At 41.0% G+C, this 19,952-nt stretch overlaps 1 protein-coding gene across 1 annotated transcript; it reads left to right on the top strand.

The window, feature by feature from the left end:
• Positions 1-1,251: 1,251 nt before the first annotated feature.
• Positions 1,252-16,875, top strand: LOC145390735 (solute carrier organic anion transporter family member 74D-like). The gene is made up of 13 exons (XM_080265531.1): positions 1,252-1,386; positions 2,411-2,543; positions 3,711-3,953; positions 5,219-5,419; positions 6,546-6,686; positions 7,300-7,512; positions 9,061-9,225; positions 9,926-10,112; positions 10,708-10,846; positions 12,684-12,844; positions 13,414-13,517; positions 15,154-15,255; positions 16,709-16,875. Exons 1-13 carry the CDS (start codon positions 1,252-1,254, stop codon positions 16,873-16,875), a joined length of 2,091 nt encoding a protein of 696 aa, XP_080121657.1.
• The last annotated feature ends 3,077 nt before the right edge of the window (positions 16,876-19,952 follow it).

Genomic DNA, 19,952 nt, shown 5'->3' with positions numbered 1-19,952 from the left:
ACTCTACCCTTAACATACCCAGTGACCTACTTATCCTCGTACCAAGTTTGTTTCACGGATCTGCTTGTTTGGTTGTTTGGATGGTTGGTTGGTCGTTTGGGTGATAATTTGCTTGCTTGGTTGAGTGTTTGATTGGTTTCTCTCTCTCTAAAAAAAAAAAAAAAAAAAAGTTATAAACCCAAACCACGTTCCAGGCCCCAACACAGCCATGGCCAAAATCTCTCTCTCTCTCTCTCTCTCTCTCTCTCTCTCTCAAAAGAAAAAAATAATAAAAAGGTCTACATCCACACCACGTTTCAGGCCCCAACACAGCCATGGCCAAAATGTCACAGAAGCAGAACGGGTTGGTGAATTCGGAGAGGCGGCCGCGTTTTTTTACCATGCTGTCGACGGAGAGAAAATCAGGTAACGAAGCAATTTATTTTGATCGATTTATTCATGCATCTATCTATATATCTATTTATTTTAGGAGTGAGACAGATTTTTCAATATTTTTTCTTCATCTGTGTGGCTTCCTGATTTTTGAAAATCGAAATTTGAGTGAATATTGATATGGATAATAAAGTCACATAAATTCGTTTCTGGAATGTTTTATCTTTGCTCCAGATTCCCTAATAATAATAATATTAATAATAATAATAATGAATAAATAATAATAATAATAATAATAATAAGAAGAAGAAGAAGAAGAAGAAGAAGAAGAAGAAGAAAACGAAGAATATAGTAACAACAGTAACAACAACAATAATAATAATACTGTAATAATAATAATAATAATAATAATAATAATAATAATAATAATCCACTGTGATATCTACCTCCCAGCCCAGCGTTTTTACAAATATGGGCATCGCAGCTTCCATATGAGATGTAACTTCAAATGTAAACAAACAAGAATATCATCTATAAGACAATTAGAGATGATTTCTGTCTACCTACCTCTCTATCTATTTATATAACTATCTATATATATGAAAATTTGGCTTATAATAATGACACATAATGGACGTCTTTTTCTACCCCTAAAGTCTGGAGTAAAGTTTAAAAAAGAAGATATAAATTACAAAAGGAAAACGAGGGTGAAAAATAACACTGAAATTTATTTTTATGAAATTTAGTGACACAGACGCTTTATCCATTTTTTTTTGTTTAAATAACAGAACAGAGGAAGGAGAAACAAATGAATCAAAAAGAAAAATAATCACAACTGCTTCTGATCCCTTTCCGAACGTGCCGTCAGGTCTGTTTAGCATGTTCAGACCGGAGCCAGACGCGTTCCGGCCCACCAAGGAGTCCATCATGGAGGCGGGGGCCATCATGCACACGGAGGAGGACCACAAGGACACCCTCTGCGGCATCGGGCCCTTCAAACCCCCGTGGCTGCAGGTAAGGGTTTGAATTTTTAAAGTCTAACGGTCTTACTGGTCATTAACGGATTATATTAAGGGATTTATTTAGCGATCAGAGACTTCAAATCCCCATGGCAGCAGGTGAGGGTTTGAATTTTTAAAGTCTAACGGTTTTACTGGTCATTAACAGATTATATTAAGCTAGGGATTTATTTAGCTACCGGAGTCTTCAAACCCCCGTGGCTGCAGGTGAGGGTTTGAATTTTTAAAGTCTAACGGTTTTACTGGTCATTAACGGATTCTATTAAGGGATTTATTTAGCTATCGGAGTCTTCAAACCCCCGTGGCTCTGAAATTTTTGAAATGTAGTGGTTGAAGTTTTGAAGTCTAGCTGTTGAAAATTTGAAGTATAACGGTTTTACTGGTCACTAACGATTTTTACTTGTTATTAATGGGCTACTGGTTTGGGTTATTGAGGGGTTTATCTTGGCATCCCTGACTTTAAACAGCCGTGGCTGCAGGTGAGGGTTTGAAAATTTGAAGTCTAACCGCTTTACTGGTCACTAACGGTTTAACTGATGTAGCATACTATGGGATTTATTTTGCTATCCGAGTCTTCAAGCCGCCATGTTTGCAGGTATGGTTTGAATTTGAAGTTTTGATTGTATTACTAGCCAATAACGAATTTACTGGTAACTCATTTTGTGGTTTTGGATATTGATTCAACTAGATACCAATGGCTTAAAGTCGTCTTGGCCTCAGGTGGGTTTGGGTTTAATTTTTGGCGGTTAACGGATTTACTGGTTTTTAACGGATTTTCTGGTGTTAACGGATTTACTGGTTTTTAACGGATTTACTGGTTTTTAACGGATTTACTGCTGGTAATAGGGTAACGGTAATTTTGTTTTGGTCAGTGATAGTAATATATTCATCTGTAATTCTAACACCTCCGTATTCTTAAACTAATTCCAGTACCTCTCTATCCTCTGTACTATCATTCCAAAACCCCTCTATCATAACAGCCATCATTCTAACACCTCTCCAATCTCTCTAACCCACAGAAACTAGCGAGGAAGGAAGTGTACCTGTTTGTGTATTGCCTGGTGGGTCTGATGCAGGGAATGTTCTTCACGTATACTGTATCGGTGCTGTCCACGCTGGAGAAGAGGTTTAAACTGACCAGTAAACAGACAGGTGAGTGTGACAGATGTGGATAGATGGACAGACTGATAGACACAGACTGGCGAGTTGTCAGATAGATAGACAGATATATATATATGAGAGAGAGAGAGAGATGGGATGGATGGAAGGTCAGGTAGGCGAGTAGAGGTGGGATTTCGTCAAATAATTTTTTGGCTGGGATATAGACAGATAGACAGACAGACAGATAGATAGATAACTTTAGTCTACTTGTTTTAGCTTGGAATGACAGATAGATAAACAGCATTCCAGCCAAACATCCTTTCATCTATTCCATCAATTCAACTGACTATCCATCTAACCATCCTTTTCCTCACTCCACACCCATCTGCCACTACTTCCAATCCATCCCAATCCACCCCTCACTAGCATCCATCCATCCATCCAATCCATTCATCTTTCATTCCATTCCAAGGCTCTCATCCATCCATCCAAGTATCCATCCATCTAACCACCCTTCTTCCATTCCTTCTGTCCATCCATCCACTCCATCCACCCAACCCTCCTTTTTTACCCAACCCTTCCCTCCACCCACCCATCCACTATCTCTATCCACCAGGCACCATCCTCTGCATCCTCGCTATGTTACTGGGCTACTTCCATTCATTCATCCATCCATCCCCTCAACTCTTTTCTTTTCCTTCTGAAGCCTTCCATCCACCCATCCACTCCCTCTATCCACCTGGCACCATCCTCTGCGGAAAACACATAATCCAAGTCATCCTCACTACAGTATGTTACTTGGCTACTTCCATCCCTCCCTCCACCAAACTATCCATCCAGTCTCTGCCAATCCACTCCTGCCTTCCATCCATCCATCCACCCACTCCCTCTATCGACCAGGCACCATCCTCTGCGGCAACGACATAACCCAAGTAATTCTCGCTATGTTACTGGCTAATCCATCCACTCAACCCTCTTCCTTACCCTCCGAAGCTTTCCATCCATCCACTCCTCCACTCCCTCTATACATCCATCCACTCCCTCTATCCACCAGGCACCATCCTCTGCGGCAACGACATCTCCCAAATTATTCTCGCTATGTTAATTGGCTGATCCATCCACTCAACCCTCTTCCTTACCGTCCGAACAATCCGAGGCTTTCCATCCATCCACTCCTCCACTCCCTCTATCCACCCATCCACTCCCTCTATCCACCAGGCACCATCCTCTGCGGCAACGACATCTCCCAGGTCATCCTCGCTATGCTACTGGGTTACTTCGGCAACTATGGCAACAGGCCGCGCTGGGTCGGGTTCGGAGTGCTCAGTGCTTCGGTCTCGTGCTTCGTGGCCGCCATCCCGCACTTCGCCTACGGCCCCGGGCAAGACGCCATCGATATCGTGGAGTCGATGTCGGGGGTCAACGATTTGACGCGGAATTTGAGCACCGGGAGCAAAAAGAGTAAGTATATTTGGCAGAGAGTAAGTGTTTTTGGCGTATATTTGGCGTGGAGTATGTATATTTGGTGAAGAGTAAGTATATTTGGCGCAGGGTAAGTGTATTTGGCGCAGGGTAAGTGTCTTTGGCGCTGAGTAAGTGTTCTGGCATTGAGTGAGTGTTTTGGCACAGAATTTGAGCACTGAGGACAAGCAGAACAATAAGCGTTTTGGCAAAGAGTATGTGCTTTGCTGCAGAGTACGTGTTTTGGCGAGGAGTATGTGTTGTGGTGATGGGTATGTGTTTTGGACGAGAGTATGTGTTTTGGACGAGAGTATGTGTTTTGGCAAAGAGTATGTGTTTTGGCGAAGAGTATGTGTTTTGGCGACAAGTATGTGTTGTGGCAATGGGTATGTGTTTTGAGCGAGAGTATGTGTTTTGGACGAGAGTATGTGTTTTGGCAAAGAGTATGTGTTTTGGCGAAGAGTATGTGTTGTGGCGAAGAATATGTGTTTTGGCGACAAGTATGTGTTGTGGCAATGGGTATGTGTTTTGAGCGAGAGTATGTGTTTTGGCGAAGAGTATGTGTTTTGGAGAAGAGTATGTGTTTTGGAGAAGAGTATGTGTTTTGGTACAGAGTAAGTATTCTGGCACAAAATTTGAGAACTGTGGGCAAGAAGAGAATAAATGTGAAACTAACCTAACATTTCAAACAGCTCTATGAACCTTTAAACAGCTAAAACTGAGAGAAAACATTCGGGAGCCGAATGCTAATCGCCTGCCCAAATATGCTGTTGGCTAAGGCACTGTACAAGCTAAACCAAATTTGAAGAAAAATAGTAAAACTCTACGGAATTTAGTCACCGAGTTTCACAAAGACAATCCATGAAAAATAATAATGATAAAAACTACGGAATTCAGTCACAGCTTTTTCAGAAAAAGCCAACCCACGTTTATATATATATATATATATATATATATATATATATATATATATATATATATATATATATATATATGTATATATGTATACGGTATATAGATAGATAGATAGGGGCTGGCATTCGGTCATTTTTGATCAAATCCTCACCAAATATAGTGGACTCCTGCACGCCAATATATTTGCTGTTTCCTGAAGGTTTGGTGAAAATTTGTCCTCAACTTTTCGAGATATTTTGGCAACAGATACATACACACAGACACACGCCGACACAAACTAAACCGCCTCGCTTGCTAATGATCTAACACGACAAACGGCCCTCTCACCACCCCGTCCCGTTTTCTGTCAGAGGTGGAACTGTGCTATACCCAAGTGGACGGCAGCTGCACCCACGACGGCGTCCTCGGGCCCAGCGTGGAGTCAACTGGCCCTGTTATTTTGTTCTTCGTGTCGCAGTTCTTCGTCGGGATCGCCATCAGTTTGTTCTACAGCATCGGCGTTACCTACATGGACGATAACGTTAGCAAGAAGACCTACCCGATTTATTACTGTGAGTTATTGTTATTTATCTAATTATTTTATTTTTACCTGTATTTTTATTCAGACTTTTATCTGTATATTTATTGATTTATTTTCAAGATATTTATTTATTTATTTATTCATACTCTTATTTATTTTCTATGGTTATTTTATTTTTTATTCATCTTACTTTTATTAATACATTTTATTGATTAATTCTCATGACATTTATCTATTTGTTCGTTATTTTTTATTTCTATTTTATTTTAGTTATTTTTATTTAGTTATTTGTTATCATTATTATTATTATTATTATTATTATTATTATTATTATGTAAGCTTCATTCTTTTTTTTTTTAATTTTGAGAAATAGGTGCATTATATTTGCATTTGTTTGTTTATTTGTTTGTTTGTTTGGAGGCGATTTGTTTGTGGCCACCCCTTACGGGATTGAGACGTCTGGCAATAGATAGATATTTGCATTTTTTTTCGCCTGTGCTGCTTCCATTTAGTCAACTGTATCTATATCTTCAGTGTCTCTCTCTCTCTCTCTCTCTCTCTCTCTCTCTCTCTCTCTCTCACTACCCTATTAACTGCTCGCCTTTCCTATTGTATTGTTACCATCCTTCCTCATTTAACTTCATTTCCTATTTAACTACTCCTTCCCTCTCTCTCTCTCTCTCTCTCTCCCTACAACTCGCACTACTTACAACCCCCCCCTCTCTACATCCACCCCCCTCTCCCTCCACATCCCTCTCTCTCTCACTGTCTCTAACTCTCTCTCTCTACATCCCCCCCTCTCACTCTCTCCACATTCCCCCCCCCTCTCACTGTCTCTAACTCTCTCTCCACATCCCTCTCTCACTGTCTCTAACTCTCTCTCCACATCCCCCCCTCTCTCTCTCACTCTCTCTCCACATCCCCCCCTCTCTCTCTGTCTCTCCCTCTCTCTCTCTCTCCATATTCCCCCCCTCTCTCTCACTGTCTCTAACTCACTCTCTCCACATCCCCCCCTCTCTCTCTCACTCTCTCTCTCTCCACATCCCTCTCTCTCTCACTGTCTCTAACTCTCTCTCTCCACATCCCCCCCCCTCTCTCTCTCTCCACATCCCCCCCCTCTCTCTCACTCTCTCTAACTCACTCACTCTCTCCCACAGCAATCACCCTGCTCCTTCGCATCCTTGGACCTGTCTTGGGGTATCTCGTGGGCGGGAAGTGCCTAGCCACGTGGATAGACCCTGCCCATCATCCCAACCTGACCAAGAGAGACCCGCGCTGGCTAGGGGCGTGGTGGCTAGGTGAGTGGATAGATGGACGGATGGACAGATAGATAGATAGAAGATAGATGGATAGATAGATAGAGGAATGGATGGATGGATGGAGAAATTGATGAATGGATAGATGGATAGATGAATGGATGGATGAATACGTGGGCACAGGGAATGGATAAATGGATGGATGGATGAATAGGTGGGTAGAGGGGATGGATGGATGGATGGATGGATGGATAGATAGATAGATAGATAGATAGATAGGTAGATAGACAGACAGATAGATGAACAGATGGATGAGTGAACAGTGGAGAGATGGATGGATGGTGCATAGATAGATGGATGGATAGATATATAGACTGATAGATAGATAAAAGACCGGATAAATGGACAGACAGATAGACAGATAACATTTCAACATCTTCCTAGTTACACCTATAAACACACACACACACACACACACACACACACACACACACACACACACACACACACACACACACACACAAATAACCACCCACCCAAAAAACCACCCCACCCTCCCCACCTTCTATCCTCCACCCCCGCCTTCTCAAACAACAAAACCACCCCACCCTCCCCCATCCTCGGTCTGCACCCCCAACTTCTATCCTTTATCCAGGGTATGTGTTTATCGGCTGCGGTCTCGCCTTCGCTGGTAGTTTCCTCTTCTTGTTTCCCCGCCATCTTCCGGCCACACTGCACCGCCAGGCCAAACGGGTCGTGAGGCAGGCCAGCCGAGACCAGACCGAAGGAGGGAAAGGCCGAGGCATTGGATATTTCGCCTCCCTCGCACGAACCAAAAAAATCCAGGCAGAGAGACCCAATATGAGAAGTAGGTTGATTTTACTACTACTACTACGACTACTACTACTACTACTACTGCTACTACTACTACTACTACTGCTACTACTACTATTACTACTACTGCTACTACTTCTACTACTACTGCTACTGCTGCTACTACTGCAACTACTATTACTCTTGTTGCTATTTCTACTACTACTACTACTACGCCTGCTATTACTGCTACTACCGGTACACTTACTGCTACTACTACTACTACTACAACAACTACTACTGCTGCTATTAGTTGTATTTAGTTTGTGACCGTAATCATCATCATCACCACCACCACCATCATTATTATTTATTATCATTAATATTATTACTATTTTCTATTTATGTACTGTACCTATTTAGGCTCTCTGGAAGGAAAGTAGCTGGTGCAATGAAGGCCTTGATAAGAAACAGAGGCTTGAGTGTTGCAGCTGCACGAGGCTTACATGAAGGAGTGTTAGTGCCAACTTTAACATATGGATGTGAGACTATGGTGTGGCATGAAAATGAAAAGTCAAGAGTAAGAGCAGTGGAGATGGGACTGCTGAGGAATGTATGTGGAGTACAGAGGGTGGATAGGATACGAAATAATGTGATTCGTGAAAGATGTGGAGTGAGGAAGTCGGTAGACACCAGAATCGAAGAGAGTGTACTGAGATGGTATGGTCATGTGGAGAGAATGGATAACAAAAGAGTGGTGAAAAAGGTATATCTGAGCGAATTTGAAGGAGGGAGGAGGCGAGGTAGGCCAAGGAGAAGGTGCAGAGATATGGTGGATGAGTGTGTGAAGAAGAGAGGTTTGGAAGTCGGTGAGGCTAGGGAACTGACAAGAGATCGAGGTGGCTGGATGAATGTTGTGAGAAGAAGCGCATGATCAGGGATTTGGCACCCCTTTTTAACGTGGCAGCGTCCGGATTGACTCAGTCGGATACTTTTATGTGAAGCTACAGAACGTGGTGAAAGTTTTTGGCGTATCCGATAGAACCAGGATTCCGGGGGCTTAAATGATGAGCGCATGGAAGCGTGGCCCATTAGATTGGGCAAATTTGGGCTGTCTGGACATTGCTACTCCTCACCCTGCCCTAGGGTGGGAAAGGAGGTCTGGATGATGATGATGATGATGATGATGATGATGATGATGATGATGATGTATCTATTTAGCTGCCCATAACTATATGCCTACCTATGCATTTATGTATCTATCCACACATTTAAATTCATCTACTTACCTACCTACGTACTAATCTCTCCATTCATCCATCAATCACCTATCTCATCAACCTACCTACCTACCCATCCATCACCTACCTCACCTATTTATTTATCTATCACCTATCTCATCTATTTATCAATCTATCTATCTACCTACCTACCTACCTATCCATCCACCCATCACCCACCTCATCCTACCTATCCATCCCATCCATCCATCCATCACCCACCTCATCCTACCTGTTCATCCACCCATCCATCCATCACCCACATCACCCACCCATCCCTCCCACCCACCATCCACCAATCCACCCTCATCTATCCCCCACAGACCTCTGGCTAGCCCTGAAGCGTCTATTTACCAACAAGATATGGGTAGGCAACTTATTCAACACCGTAGTGGCCGTCCTCGCCTTCTCTGGCTACTGGAATTTCAAGCCTAAGTACTTGGAGAATCAGTTTAGGAAGAGTGCTACAGAGGCGAACTACTATACGGGTTAGTAGTAGACTATTAATGTGACTACTACTGTGATTAGTGGTGATATTGATGCTATTATTGTTACTATTACTACGACTATTATTACTACTCTATTGGTGGTGATATTGATGCTATTATTGTTACTATTACTACTGTTACTACGACTATTATTACTACGCCACTACTGCCTACTGTTACTACCATTACTACTACTACTACTGTTACTACGATTACTACTGCTACTCTCACTCGACTATCAGTACTACTCCACTACTACTACTATTACTACTACTACTATAACTACTTCTGTCTGAGTCTCTCTGTCTGTCTGTCTGTCTGTCTGTCTCTCTCTCTCTCTCTCTCTCTCTCTCTCCATCCATCAACTAAGTCAGTAATACTCCACTACTAATACTATTGCTACTACTACTACTATAACTATACTTCTCTCTCTCTCTCTCTCTCTCTCTCTCCATTTTTCCATACATCAACTAACTCAGTACTACTCCACTACTGCTACTACTATAACTATAACTACTTCTGCCTGTCTGTGTCTGTCTGTCTGTCTGTCTGTCTGTCTGTCTCTCTCTATCTCTCTCTCTCTCTCCATACATCAACTAACTCTCTTCCCCCTACCCAACCCACAACCCTCTCTCCCTCTCTCTCTCTATCCATCCGCCCATCTATCCACCCATCTATCTATCCATCTATCTATCCACAGGTATGGCCAGCATGACGTCAGTGGTGCTGGGGACGGGGATAGGGGGTGTTACTCTCAGGTGGGTCCGTCCTCGTCCTCGTCTCGTAGCAGGATACAACATCTTCGTCACCCTCTTTCTGGCCGGCGGGTTCCTTTCCCTTATGTTCATAGGGTGCCCGAAACTGAAGGTGGTGGGGCCCGTGGAGGGGTGAGTGTGTGTGTGTGTGTGTGTGTGTGTGTGTGTGTGTGTGTGTGTGTGTGTAAGGTAGGAGGGTAGGTGAGTACGTGGTGTGAGGGAATTAGTGCTGTGTGTGTGTGTGTGTGTGTGTGTGTGTGTGTGTGTGTGTGTGTGTGTGTGTGAGTTTACAGATGAGTAATGTAAATAAGTTAATTGGTTTATATCTATCTGTCTGTCTATCTATTATCTGTTTGTTTTTATCTCTCTTTTTAATACATGCCTCTCTCTCTCTCTCTCTCTCTCTCTCTCTCTCCTATTTACCTCCATACCTAATACAATAACATCCCTCCCTCCCAACATCCCCCTTCTCTCTCTCTCTCTCTCTCTCTCTCTCTCTCTCTTCAGTTTACCCCTGTACCTAATACGTATAATAACTCCCCTAATTCCCCCCTGTGTGTGTGTGTGTGTGTGTGTGTGTGTGTGTGTGTGTGTGTGTGTGTGTGTGTGTGTGTGTGTCTGTCTCTCTCCCCCCCCACATCCCTCCCTCCCACTTACCCCCATACACATTCACCGCCCATCCCACCCAACCTTCCCCCTATCTCATTTTCTCACTCTCTCACATCAGAGCGAGCGGCCCGGGGTGTTCATCGGAGTGTGGGTGTTCGGAGAGATATTCGCCCATGTGTTCAGAGGACCAAGCCACCGTGTTCTACTCTCCATGCATTGCTGGGTGTTCAAAAGTTAATACTTCAGTCAGCCCTATAGTGAGTATATAGAAAACGGGGCGCGGATGTGTAGAAAATGGAGTGCTGAGAAAACGGGGTGCGGGTGTGTAGAAAATGGGGTGACAGTATATAGAAAACGGGGTGCGGGTGTGTAGAAAATGGGGTGATAGTATATCGAAACCGGGGTGCGGGTGTGTAGAAAACGGGGTGCTGGTGTGGTGCTGATATATAGAAAACGGGGTGCTGATATATAGAAAACGGGGTGCGGATGTGTAGAAAACGGGGTGCTGGTGTGGTGATGTATAAAAAATGGGGTGCTGGTGTGGTGCTGATATATAGAAAATGGGGTGCTGGTGGTGCTGATATATAGAAAATGGGGTGCTGGTGTGGTGCTGATATATAGAAAAAGGGGTGCTGGTGTGGTACTGATATATAGAAAATGGGGTGCTGGTACAGAAAATGGGGTGCTGGTTGTTTCCGTGTCTATGTAACTATCTTTTTATCTATCAGTTTATTTGTTTATTTATCTGTCACCTATCTATCTATCGACCTATTTAAGCTATATCAATAAATCTATCTATCTATTTAAATGTCTATCAAGCAATCTATCTATCTCTGCTCAGATCTCCGTTTTTCTATCTATTTTTACCTGTCAATCTACTTATCCTTCCCGTCTATCTATCTATCTATCTATCTGTCTATTTCCGTACCTATTCACCTCTCAGTCTGTCTATCCGTCCTCCTCTCTGTCTGTCTATCTATCTATTGTATATTTATCTATCTATCTATTTGTCTGTCTGTCTGTCTATTTGTGTCTCATCTTGGCCTACCTATCTATCTATCCCTATAAGTATACTCTATCTATCTACCCATCCTTATAAGTATACTCTATCTATCTACCCATCTCTATAAGTATACTCTACCTACTTATCTATCTATCTATCTACCCATCCCTATAAGTATACTTTACCTACTTATCTATCCATCTACCCATCCCTATAAGTATACTTTACCTACTTATTTATCTATCTACCCATCCTTATACATATACTCTATCTACTTATCTATCTATCTATCTACCCATCCCTGTAAGTACACTCTACCTACTTATCTATCTATCTACCCATCCCCATAAGTACACTCTACCTACTTATCTATCTATCTACCCATCCCTATAAGTATACTCTATTTACTTATCTATCTATCTATCTACCCATCCTTATAAGTATACTCTACCTACTTATCTATCTATCTACCCATCTCTATAAGTATACTCTATCTACTTATCTATCTATCCATCCCTATAAGTATATTCTATCTATCAATCTACCCATCCCTACAGGTATATAGTGAGTGTAGTTGTATACCTAGCCAGGACAACTCTACTTGGGAGGTCGTTTTCAACTCTACTGGATATCAGGTGGGTGGTAGTAGTAGTAGTAGTAGTAGTAGTAGCAGTAGTAGTAGTAGTAGCAGTAGTAGTAGTAGTAGCAGTAGTAGTAGTAGTAATAATGGTAAAAGTTGCAGTAGTAGTAGTAGTAATAGTTGTAATAATTTAATAATAATAATAATAAAACAACTTTCCCAATATAATTTTAGTAAAAACGATTAAAGAAACAAAACAACAACAATAATAATAATAATAATAATAATAATAATAACAATGCTAGAGTTAATGGAGATTAGAAAATTTTTACCCTTGACTTACTAAAGATCTTTCCTAAATTGGATAAAAATAATTTGCAATATCTATCTAAGTCTATCAATCTATCTTTTATCGACTCGTACATCTACTTAAATATTCCCTTATTTATTCACGTATTTATCTATGTATTTATTTATTTATTTAAGTATTTTTTAATTTTTTTATGATCAGTTCGCCGCGGAAGACGCACCACAGAAAACGGGAGGCGGGTGGGGTTCAAGCGGGTACTGTCCTGAGCCGTGCGACACCTTCTTCTATTACTTAATCGCCCAAATCATCATCAAGACCATCTCCTCCACGGGCAGAGTTGGCAGCAGTGTTATCCATTTGAGGTGAGGAGATGAGATGGAACACGACAATGAGGAAATATTGGGGACGTTGTTGTTTGTTGGGGTTCCTGGTGTGTGTGTGTGGGGGGGGTACTGTGTGTATGTGGGGGGGGTATTGTGTGTGTGGGGGGTATTTTCTGTGCGTGTGTGTGTGTGTGTGTGTGTGTGTGTGTGTTGGAGAATTTTTTGTTTACTAGGGTTTTTGGTGTGTGTGTGTGTGTGTGTGTGTGTGTGTGTGTGTGTGTGTGTGTGTGTGTGTGTGTGTGTGTGTTGGAGAATTTTTTGTTTACTGGGGTTTTTGGTGTGTGTGTGTGTGTGTGTGTGTGATATCTGGATTCAAGTGACCAAGCTAGTGGCATCATCCACTGACTGGGTAGTAGTAGTAGTAGTAGTAGTAGAAGTAGTAGTAGCAGCAGCAGTAGTAGTAGCAGTAGTAGCAGTGGTGACAGCAGTAGTAATAATAATAGTTGCAGCAGAAGTAGTAGTAGCAGTAGTGGTGACAGCAATAGTAATAACAGTAGGAGAATCACACCTACCACAATTACCACAACCACCACAACTCCCCCCAACAGGTCAGTACGTGAGGAAGACAAAGGCCTGGCCCTGGGCACTATGACAGTATTCATCTCACTCTTCGGGTTCCTGCCAGCCCCGATCATCATGGGCGCCATTATAGGTACGTGTGAAGGAAGGTGGAGATATTGGAGAATGAAAGATTAAGAGGGTGTATGTAGGTGAGGTGGAGGGAAGGGAAGACCGAGGATGAGGTGAAGGGATGGAGTTGAGAGGTATATGAGGGAGAGGGGAGTGAGTTAGGGGAAGGGCAGTCAAATGGTGGGTGACAGAGCGACTTGGAGGCGTTTTGTCTTCGGCCACCCTTTGCGGGATTAGGGCGTCGGGCTATAGATAGAGGGACAGATAGATAGACTGATAGATAGACAGATAGACAGACAGATAGATAGTGAAGGAATTGTAGCGGGTTTAGCATATTTCAGTAATTTTTTTCAATATATATATATATATTTTTAGGGGAGTATGATCTGGGAGCAGGGCAGTGAAATGGCGGGCGACAGGGTGACGTGGAGGTGCTTTGTTTGTGGCCACCCCGTATAAGGGATTAAGGCGTCTGGTAATAGATAGACAGCCAGATTAATTTTTACATTTTTAAAGCAATTTTGAGTGATGTATGAGTGAGATAATTTCGGATAATTGATATATATTTTTTTTATTTTAGTTTGACGGAATTTTGGCGGATTTAGCATATTCAATTATTTTTTTTTTCTTTAATTATTACATTTTAAAAGCAATTTCAAGTGATTAATGAGTGAGATAATTTTGAATAATTTATATTTTTTAAACAATTTTATGTCATTTATGGGTTTGAGGTAATTTCTGGTAATGGATATATATATATATATATATATATATATATATATATATATATATATATATATATATATATATATATATATATATATATTTACTGCCTTTCTTTCATTTTCTTCTTTCTCTCAATTTTCTGTGATTTAAAGAGATGGAGAGAAAACAGACATTTTTATTAGTTTTACTGCCTTTTTCGTGTCTTTTTTTTTTTTTTTCAATTTTCTGTGATTTAAAGAGATGGAGAGAAAACGGACCTTTTTATTATTTTTATTGCCTTTTTTTTCTGTGATTTAAAGAGATGGAGAGAAATTCATATATACTGATACTTATTTCTTTTTTTATCTGAGGCTTTCATAGTGTAATTTTAGGGACTTGTCATATACCCTTTTTTTAATGGATTTTTAAAGGCTTGAGGGATTTTTTGGACGGATTATTTCGAAATTTTATATATGGAGGTTTTTGGCAATTTTAGGGATTCAGGATTTCTTTGCCAAGTTTATGATTTTTTTTTCATTTTAGGTTTTTAATAGATTTTTTTGAGGGTAATCGTTGTGCTCTCTGTCTCTGTCTGTCTGTCTGTCTGTCTGTCTGTCTCTGTCTCTGTCTCTGTTTGTCTGTCTGTCTGTCTCTCATAGATGACTAGCAACTAACATACACGACTTCTCTCCTCTCTCTCTCTCTCTCTCTCTCTCTTTCTAATATTATGAATGACTAGCAACTATTAACATACATTACTTCCTTCCTCTCTCTCTCTCTCTCACTCTCTCTCTCTCATATGAATGATTAGCAACTATTAACATACATTACTTTCTCTCTCTCTCTCTCTCTCTCTCCTTCAACCCATCACTATTTCTCTCTCTTTTCTCCCTCTCCCACCCACTCACTCACTCCCTCTCCCTCTCTCACTATCTCACTCTCTCACTTTCCAGACTCCGCGTGCCTAGTGTGGGATCGGTCTTGTGGTCACACGGGTAACTGCTGGCTATATGACTCGGACCAGTTCAGGACCATCATACATTTAGTTCCAGCAGGTGAGTGGATGGTATAGCAGCTCCTTAACACCTCTGTCTTAGCGATTTATTCCGTATATTTTCCTTAGCACCTCTTTCTTAGTGATTTATTCCGTATATTTTCTTTAGCATCTCTTTCTTGAATGAAAGACTGACTAAGAGGGTGTATGTAGCTGTGGTGGAGGGAGGGAGAGGGAGGGGTAGACCGAGGATGAGGTGGAGGGATGGAGTTGAGAGGTATATGAGGGAGGGGGGGGTGAGTTGGGGGGAGGGGAGTCAAATGGTGGGTGACAGAGTGACTTGGAGGCGTTTTGTCTGCGGCCACCCTTTGCGGGATAAGGGCGTCGGGCTATAGATAGATAGATAGATAGATCTCTTTCTTAGCGATTTATTCCGTACATTTTCCTTAGCACCTCTTTCTTAGTGATTTATTCCGTATATTTTCTTTAGCATCTCTTTCTTAGCGATTTATTCCGTATATTTTCCTTAACACCTCTATCTTAGCGATTTATTCCGTATATTCTCCTTAGCATCTCTTTCTTAGCGATTTATTCCGTATATTTTCCTTAGCACCTCTTTCTTAGCGATTTATTCCGTATATTTTCCTTAACACCTTTTCTTAGCGATTTATTCCGTATATTTTCCTTGGCACCTCTTTCTTAGCGATTTATTCCGTATATTTTCCTTGACACCTTTTCCTTAGCGATTTATTCCGTATATTTTCCTTAACACCTTTTCTTAGCGGTTTATTCCGTATATTTTCCTTAACACCTTTTTCTTAGCGATTTATTCCGTATATTAAACCTGGATATTCTCATGTACTGTATTTATTTTACTTAATATCGAAATAATTGGTATAAAGAATAACTAGAGGATACAAAGTCTACCCATCAGAATAAACTGGTAAGGAAGAGGTGTTACCAACTGTCCAGATGATAAGGGGTCATTTATAAGTGGTAATTGCTGATAAGACCTGATAACTAATGATAAAAGGAACGGGCTATTAAATCTATGTCCAGAATTGGATTAAAAAAAGACTGATAACAGCTAATAAGGAGTAATAATGGATGACTGAGACAGGTAATTAAAGGTAGTAAGCTGATAATGACCAACCCAACCCAACCCAACCCAATCTAACCTAACCTAACCCAAACCAACTCAGTCTAAACCAAACAAACCCAACCCCAACCAAACCTAACCCAACCCAAACTAACCCAACCCAACCCCAACCTAACCTAACCCAACCCCAACCTAACCTAACCAAACCCAAGCCAACCTAACCTAACCCAACCCAACCCCAACCTAACCTAACCCAACCCAAGCCAACCTAACCTAACCTAACCCAACGCCAACCTAACCCAACCCAACCCAAACTAACCCAACCCAACCCCAACCTAACCTAACCCAACCCAACCCAATCCGATCCAGCCCAATCCAACCCAACCCAATCTAACCTACTCTCTCTCGCTATCAGTACTGGTCTTCATCTCCGTGATTGGCGACATCGTAGTCTACTATTACTCCGACCAACTGGATTTATATGGAGATAAGGACGATGATGTGGAGATGGAGAGGACGGAGGCAAAGACCGAAGATGCTAAACCACTTAACACGCAGAAGGAGGAGGACTTCTTGGAGTAGGAGGTGCAGAGATGGAAGAGGAGGATGTGGAGGAAGACCTTGGGATGGAGTGATGGAAGAGGAGAATGTGGAGGAAGACCTTGAGGTGGAAAGATGGCGCTAGGACGAGGAAGGAAGAAGTGGAGAGAGAGAGAGAGAGAGAGAGAGAGAGAGAGAGAGAGTCCTAACACCTGTTCCTTAGCGATTTATTCGGCACATTACGCCTCATTAGCCTCTCGTATTCTAAGGACGACTCAACCTGCTGGTGTGGGCGTGGCAGTGGGAAATGAATAAATGATAAGGAAAATAATAATAATAATAATAATAAGAAGAAGAAGAAGAAGAAGAAAAAGAAAAGTAATAATGATGATGATGATGATGATGATGATAATAATAATAATAATAATAATAATAATAATAAAGATAATACGAATAATAATAATAATAATAATAATAATAATAATAATGTCTGAGCCGTGCCCGCAACACAAAGAAATTATAAGGTATAATATGCAGACTAATTCGCTCAGGAAGAGGCGTCAGGGAACAAATGATAACGAAAATACGGCTCTTTATTTTAATTAATTATTCTTGCATATTCATACGTCATTCTCTCTCTCTCTCTCTCTCTCTCTCTGTAGTTACCCATTTATCAGTCATCCACTTGTCTATCTATCTATCTATCTATCCTCTCTCTCTATCTATCTCTCTGTATATAACTACTTATCCATTCATCATTCATTAACATTTCTATCTATCTATCTATCTATCTATCTACTTATATCTATCTATCTATCTATCCATCCTCTCTCTCTCTCTCTCTCTCTCTCTCTCTCTCTAACTACTTACCGGTATCGATTCATCATTCATCAACATTTCTATCTATCTACCTATCCTCTATTTATCTATCAATCTATCTATCTCTTCATTCGGGATAGATATCCCAAGTCAATATTTACATTCATTCCACGAGACATTTTCTGCGAGGGCCGTTTTCTATGGCTTCCGTAACACCTCTTCCTTTGCGATTTATTTTTCTTACACTTCAATATCTTCCTGTATTTTGTGAACGCAATCTATATTAAAAAGCTATATATAACGCACAAAATAAACGTAATATGTAAAATAAGACGTAATATGCAAACTAAGACGTAATATGCAAAATAAGACGTAAATATGCAAAATAAGACGTAATATGCAAACTAAGACGTAATATGCAAAATAAGACGTAAATATGCAAAATAAGACGTAATATGCAAAATAAGACGTAATATGCAAAATAAGACGTAATATGCAAAATAAGACGTAATATGCAAAATAAGACGTAATATGCAAAATAAGACGTAATATGCAAAATAAGACGTAATATGCAAAATAAGACGTAAATATGCAAAATAAGACGTAATATGCAAAATAAACGTAATATGCAAAATAAACGTAATATGCAAAACAAGACGTAATATGCAAACTAAGACGTAAATATGCAAAATAAGACGTAATATGCAAAATAAGACGTAATATGCAAAATAAGACGTAATATGCAAAAATAAGGGGTAATATGAAAAATAAGACGTAATATGCAAAATATGACGTAATATGCAAAGTAATACGTAATATGCAAAAATAAGACGTAATATGAAAAATAACACGAAATAAGCAAAGTAATACGTAATATGCAAAGTAATACGTAATATGCAAAATAAGACGTAATATGCAAAACAAGACAATATACAAACTAAGATGTAATATGCAAAACAAGACAATATGCAAAATAAAACGTAATATGTAAAGTAATACGAAATAGGCAAAACAAGACGTAATAAGCAAAATAAATCGCTAAGGAAAAGGTGCAACAAGCGTCCTAATGGCAGCTAGAACGCGAGCCTACCCAGCCTTGTTTACGTTGAAGACTCGCTACACTCCCGATCAAATCCGGGGTCGCTTACACTACAGCCAATTCGATCTCATCTTTTAAGTTTTTGAAAGCTGGTAGCTGATTGGTTGGTCGAGTGCATTCATTTGTAACGATGGATTTGAAATATTTGTGTTTTAAAATGAGGAAGTGAAGGAGCGTTGTGGTGTGGCTGTGGATGTGATAGGAAGCGTTAGGAGAAACACACTGAGGTGGTTTGGCCATTGTGGAGAGGATGGAGAGAGACTGGCGAGGAGAGTGTATGAAGAAGCGTTGTGGTGTGGATGTGGATGTGATAGGAAGCGTTGGGAGAAACACACTGAGGTGGTTTGACCATGTGGAGAGGATGGAGAGTGAGAGACTGACGAGGAGAGTGTATGTGAGTCAGGTGGAGGGGGGGAGAGGGAGGGGGAGGTCAAGGATGAAATGGAGAGGTATATGAGAGAGGGGGGTGTTGGGCGTGAGGTGGGAGCAGGCCAGTGAAATGGCTGGGGACAGGGCGACATGGAGGCGATTTGTTTGTGGCCACCCTAAACGGGATTGAGGCGTCTGGCAATAGATAGACAGATAGATAGTTTATTGTCAGGACTGCAATAACCGTCTGACGATAATATTGATGAAATAAAAATATATATAGTTATTTGTAAAGATTTATTTAAAAACGAGGCTTTACACAGAGTATCAAATGAATCAGATACGTGTGAAGTTTGAGCTCCCCTACCAAGTAAAAAATTGTCGCAATAATGATGTTTAAATTACCTTTATTTGCCTCAACATATATATATTTTATCGTCAAAAGGCTATTCTATCTATCCATTGCCAGACGCCTTAATCCCGTAAGGGGTGGCCACAAACAAATCGCCTCCCTGTCGCCCTGTCCCCCGCCATTTCATTGCCCTATTCCCAGCTCACACCCCTCTCTCATATACCTCTCCACTCCATCCTTCCATCTCATCCTTGGCCTCCCCTTCCTTCTCCCCCCCTCCACCTCACTCACACACACTCTCCTCGTCAGTCTGTCACTCTCCATCCTCTCCGCATGGCCAAACCACCTCAGTGTGTTCCTCCTAATGCTTCCTATCACATCCACATCCACACCACAAAGCTCCTTCATACACTCTCCTCGTCAGTCTCTCACTCACCATCCTCTCCACATGGCCAAACCACCTCAGTGTGTTTCTCCTAA

The sequence above is a fragment of the Coenobita brevimanus genome, chromosome 15 (assembly GCF_032717465.1).
Source record: "Coenobita brevimanus isolate Jiangsu-jjx chromosome 15, ASM3271746v2, whole genome shotgun sequence".
In the NCBI taxonomy this organism is placed as follows: domain Eukaryota; kingdom Metazoa; phylum Arthropoda; class Malacostraca; order Decapoda; family Coenobitidae; genus Coenobita; species Coenobita brevimanus.
The sequence above is the reverse complement of the archived record's forward strand: the minus strand, read 5'-3'. Positions and strand labels throughout refer to the sequence as shown.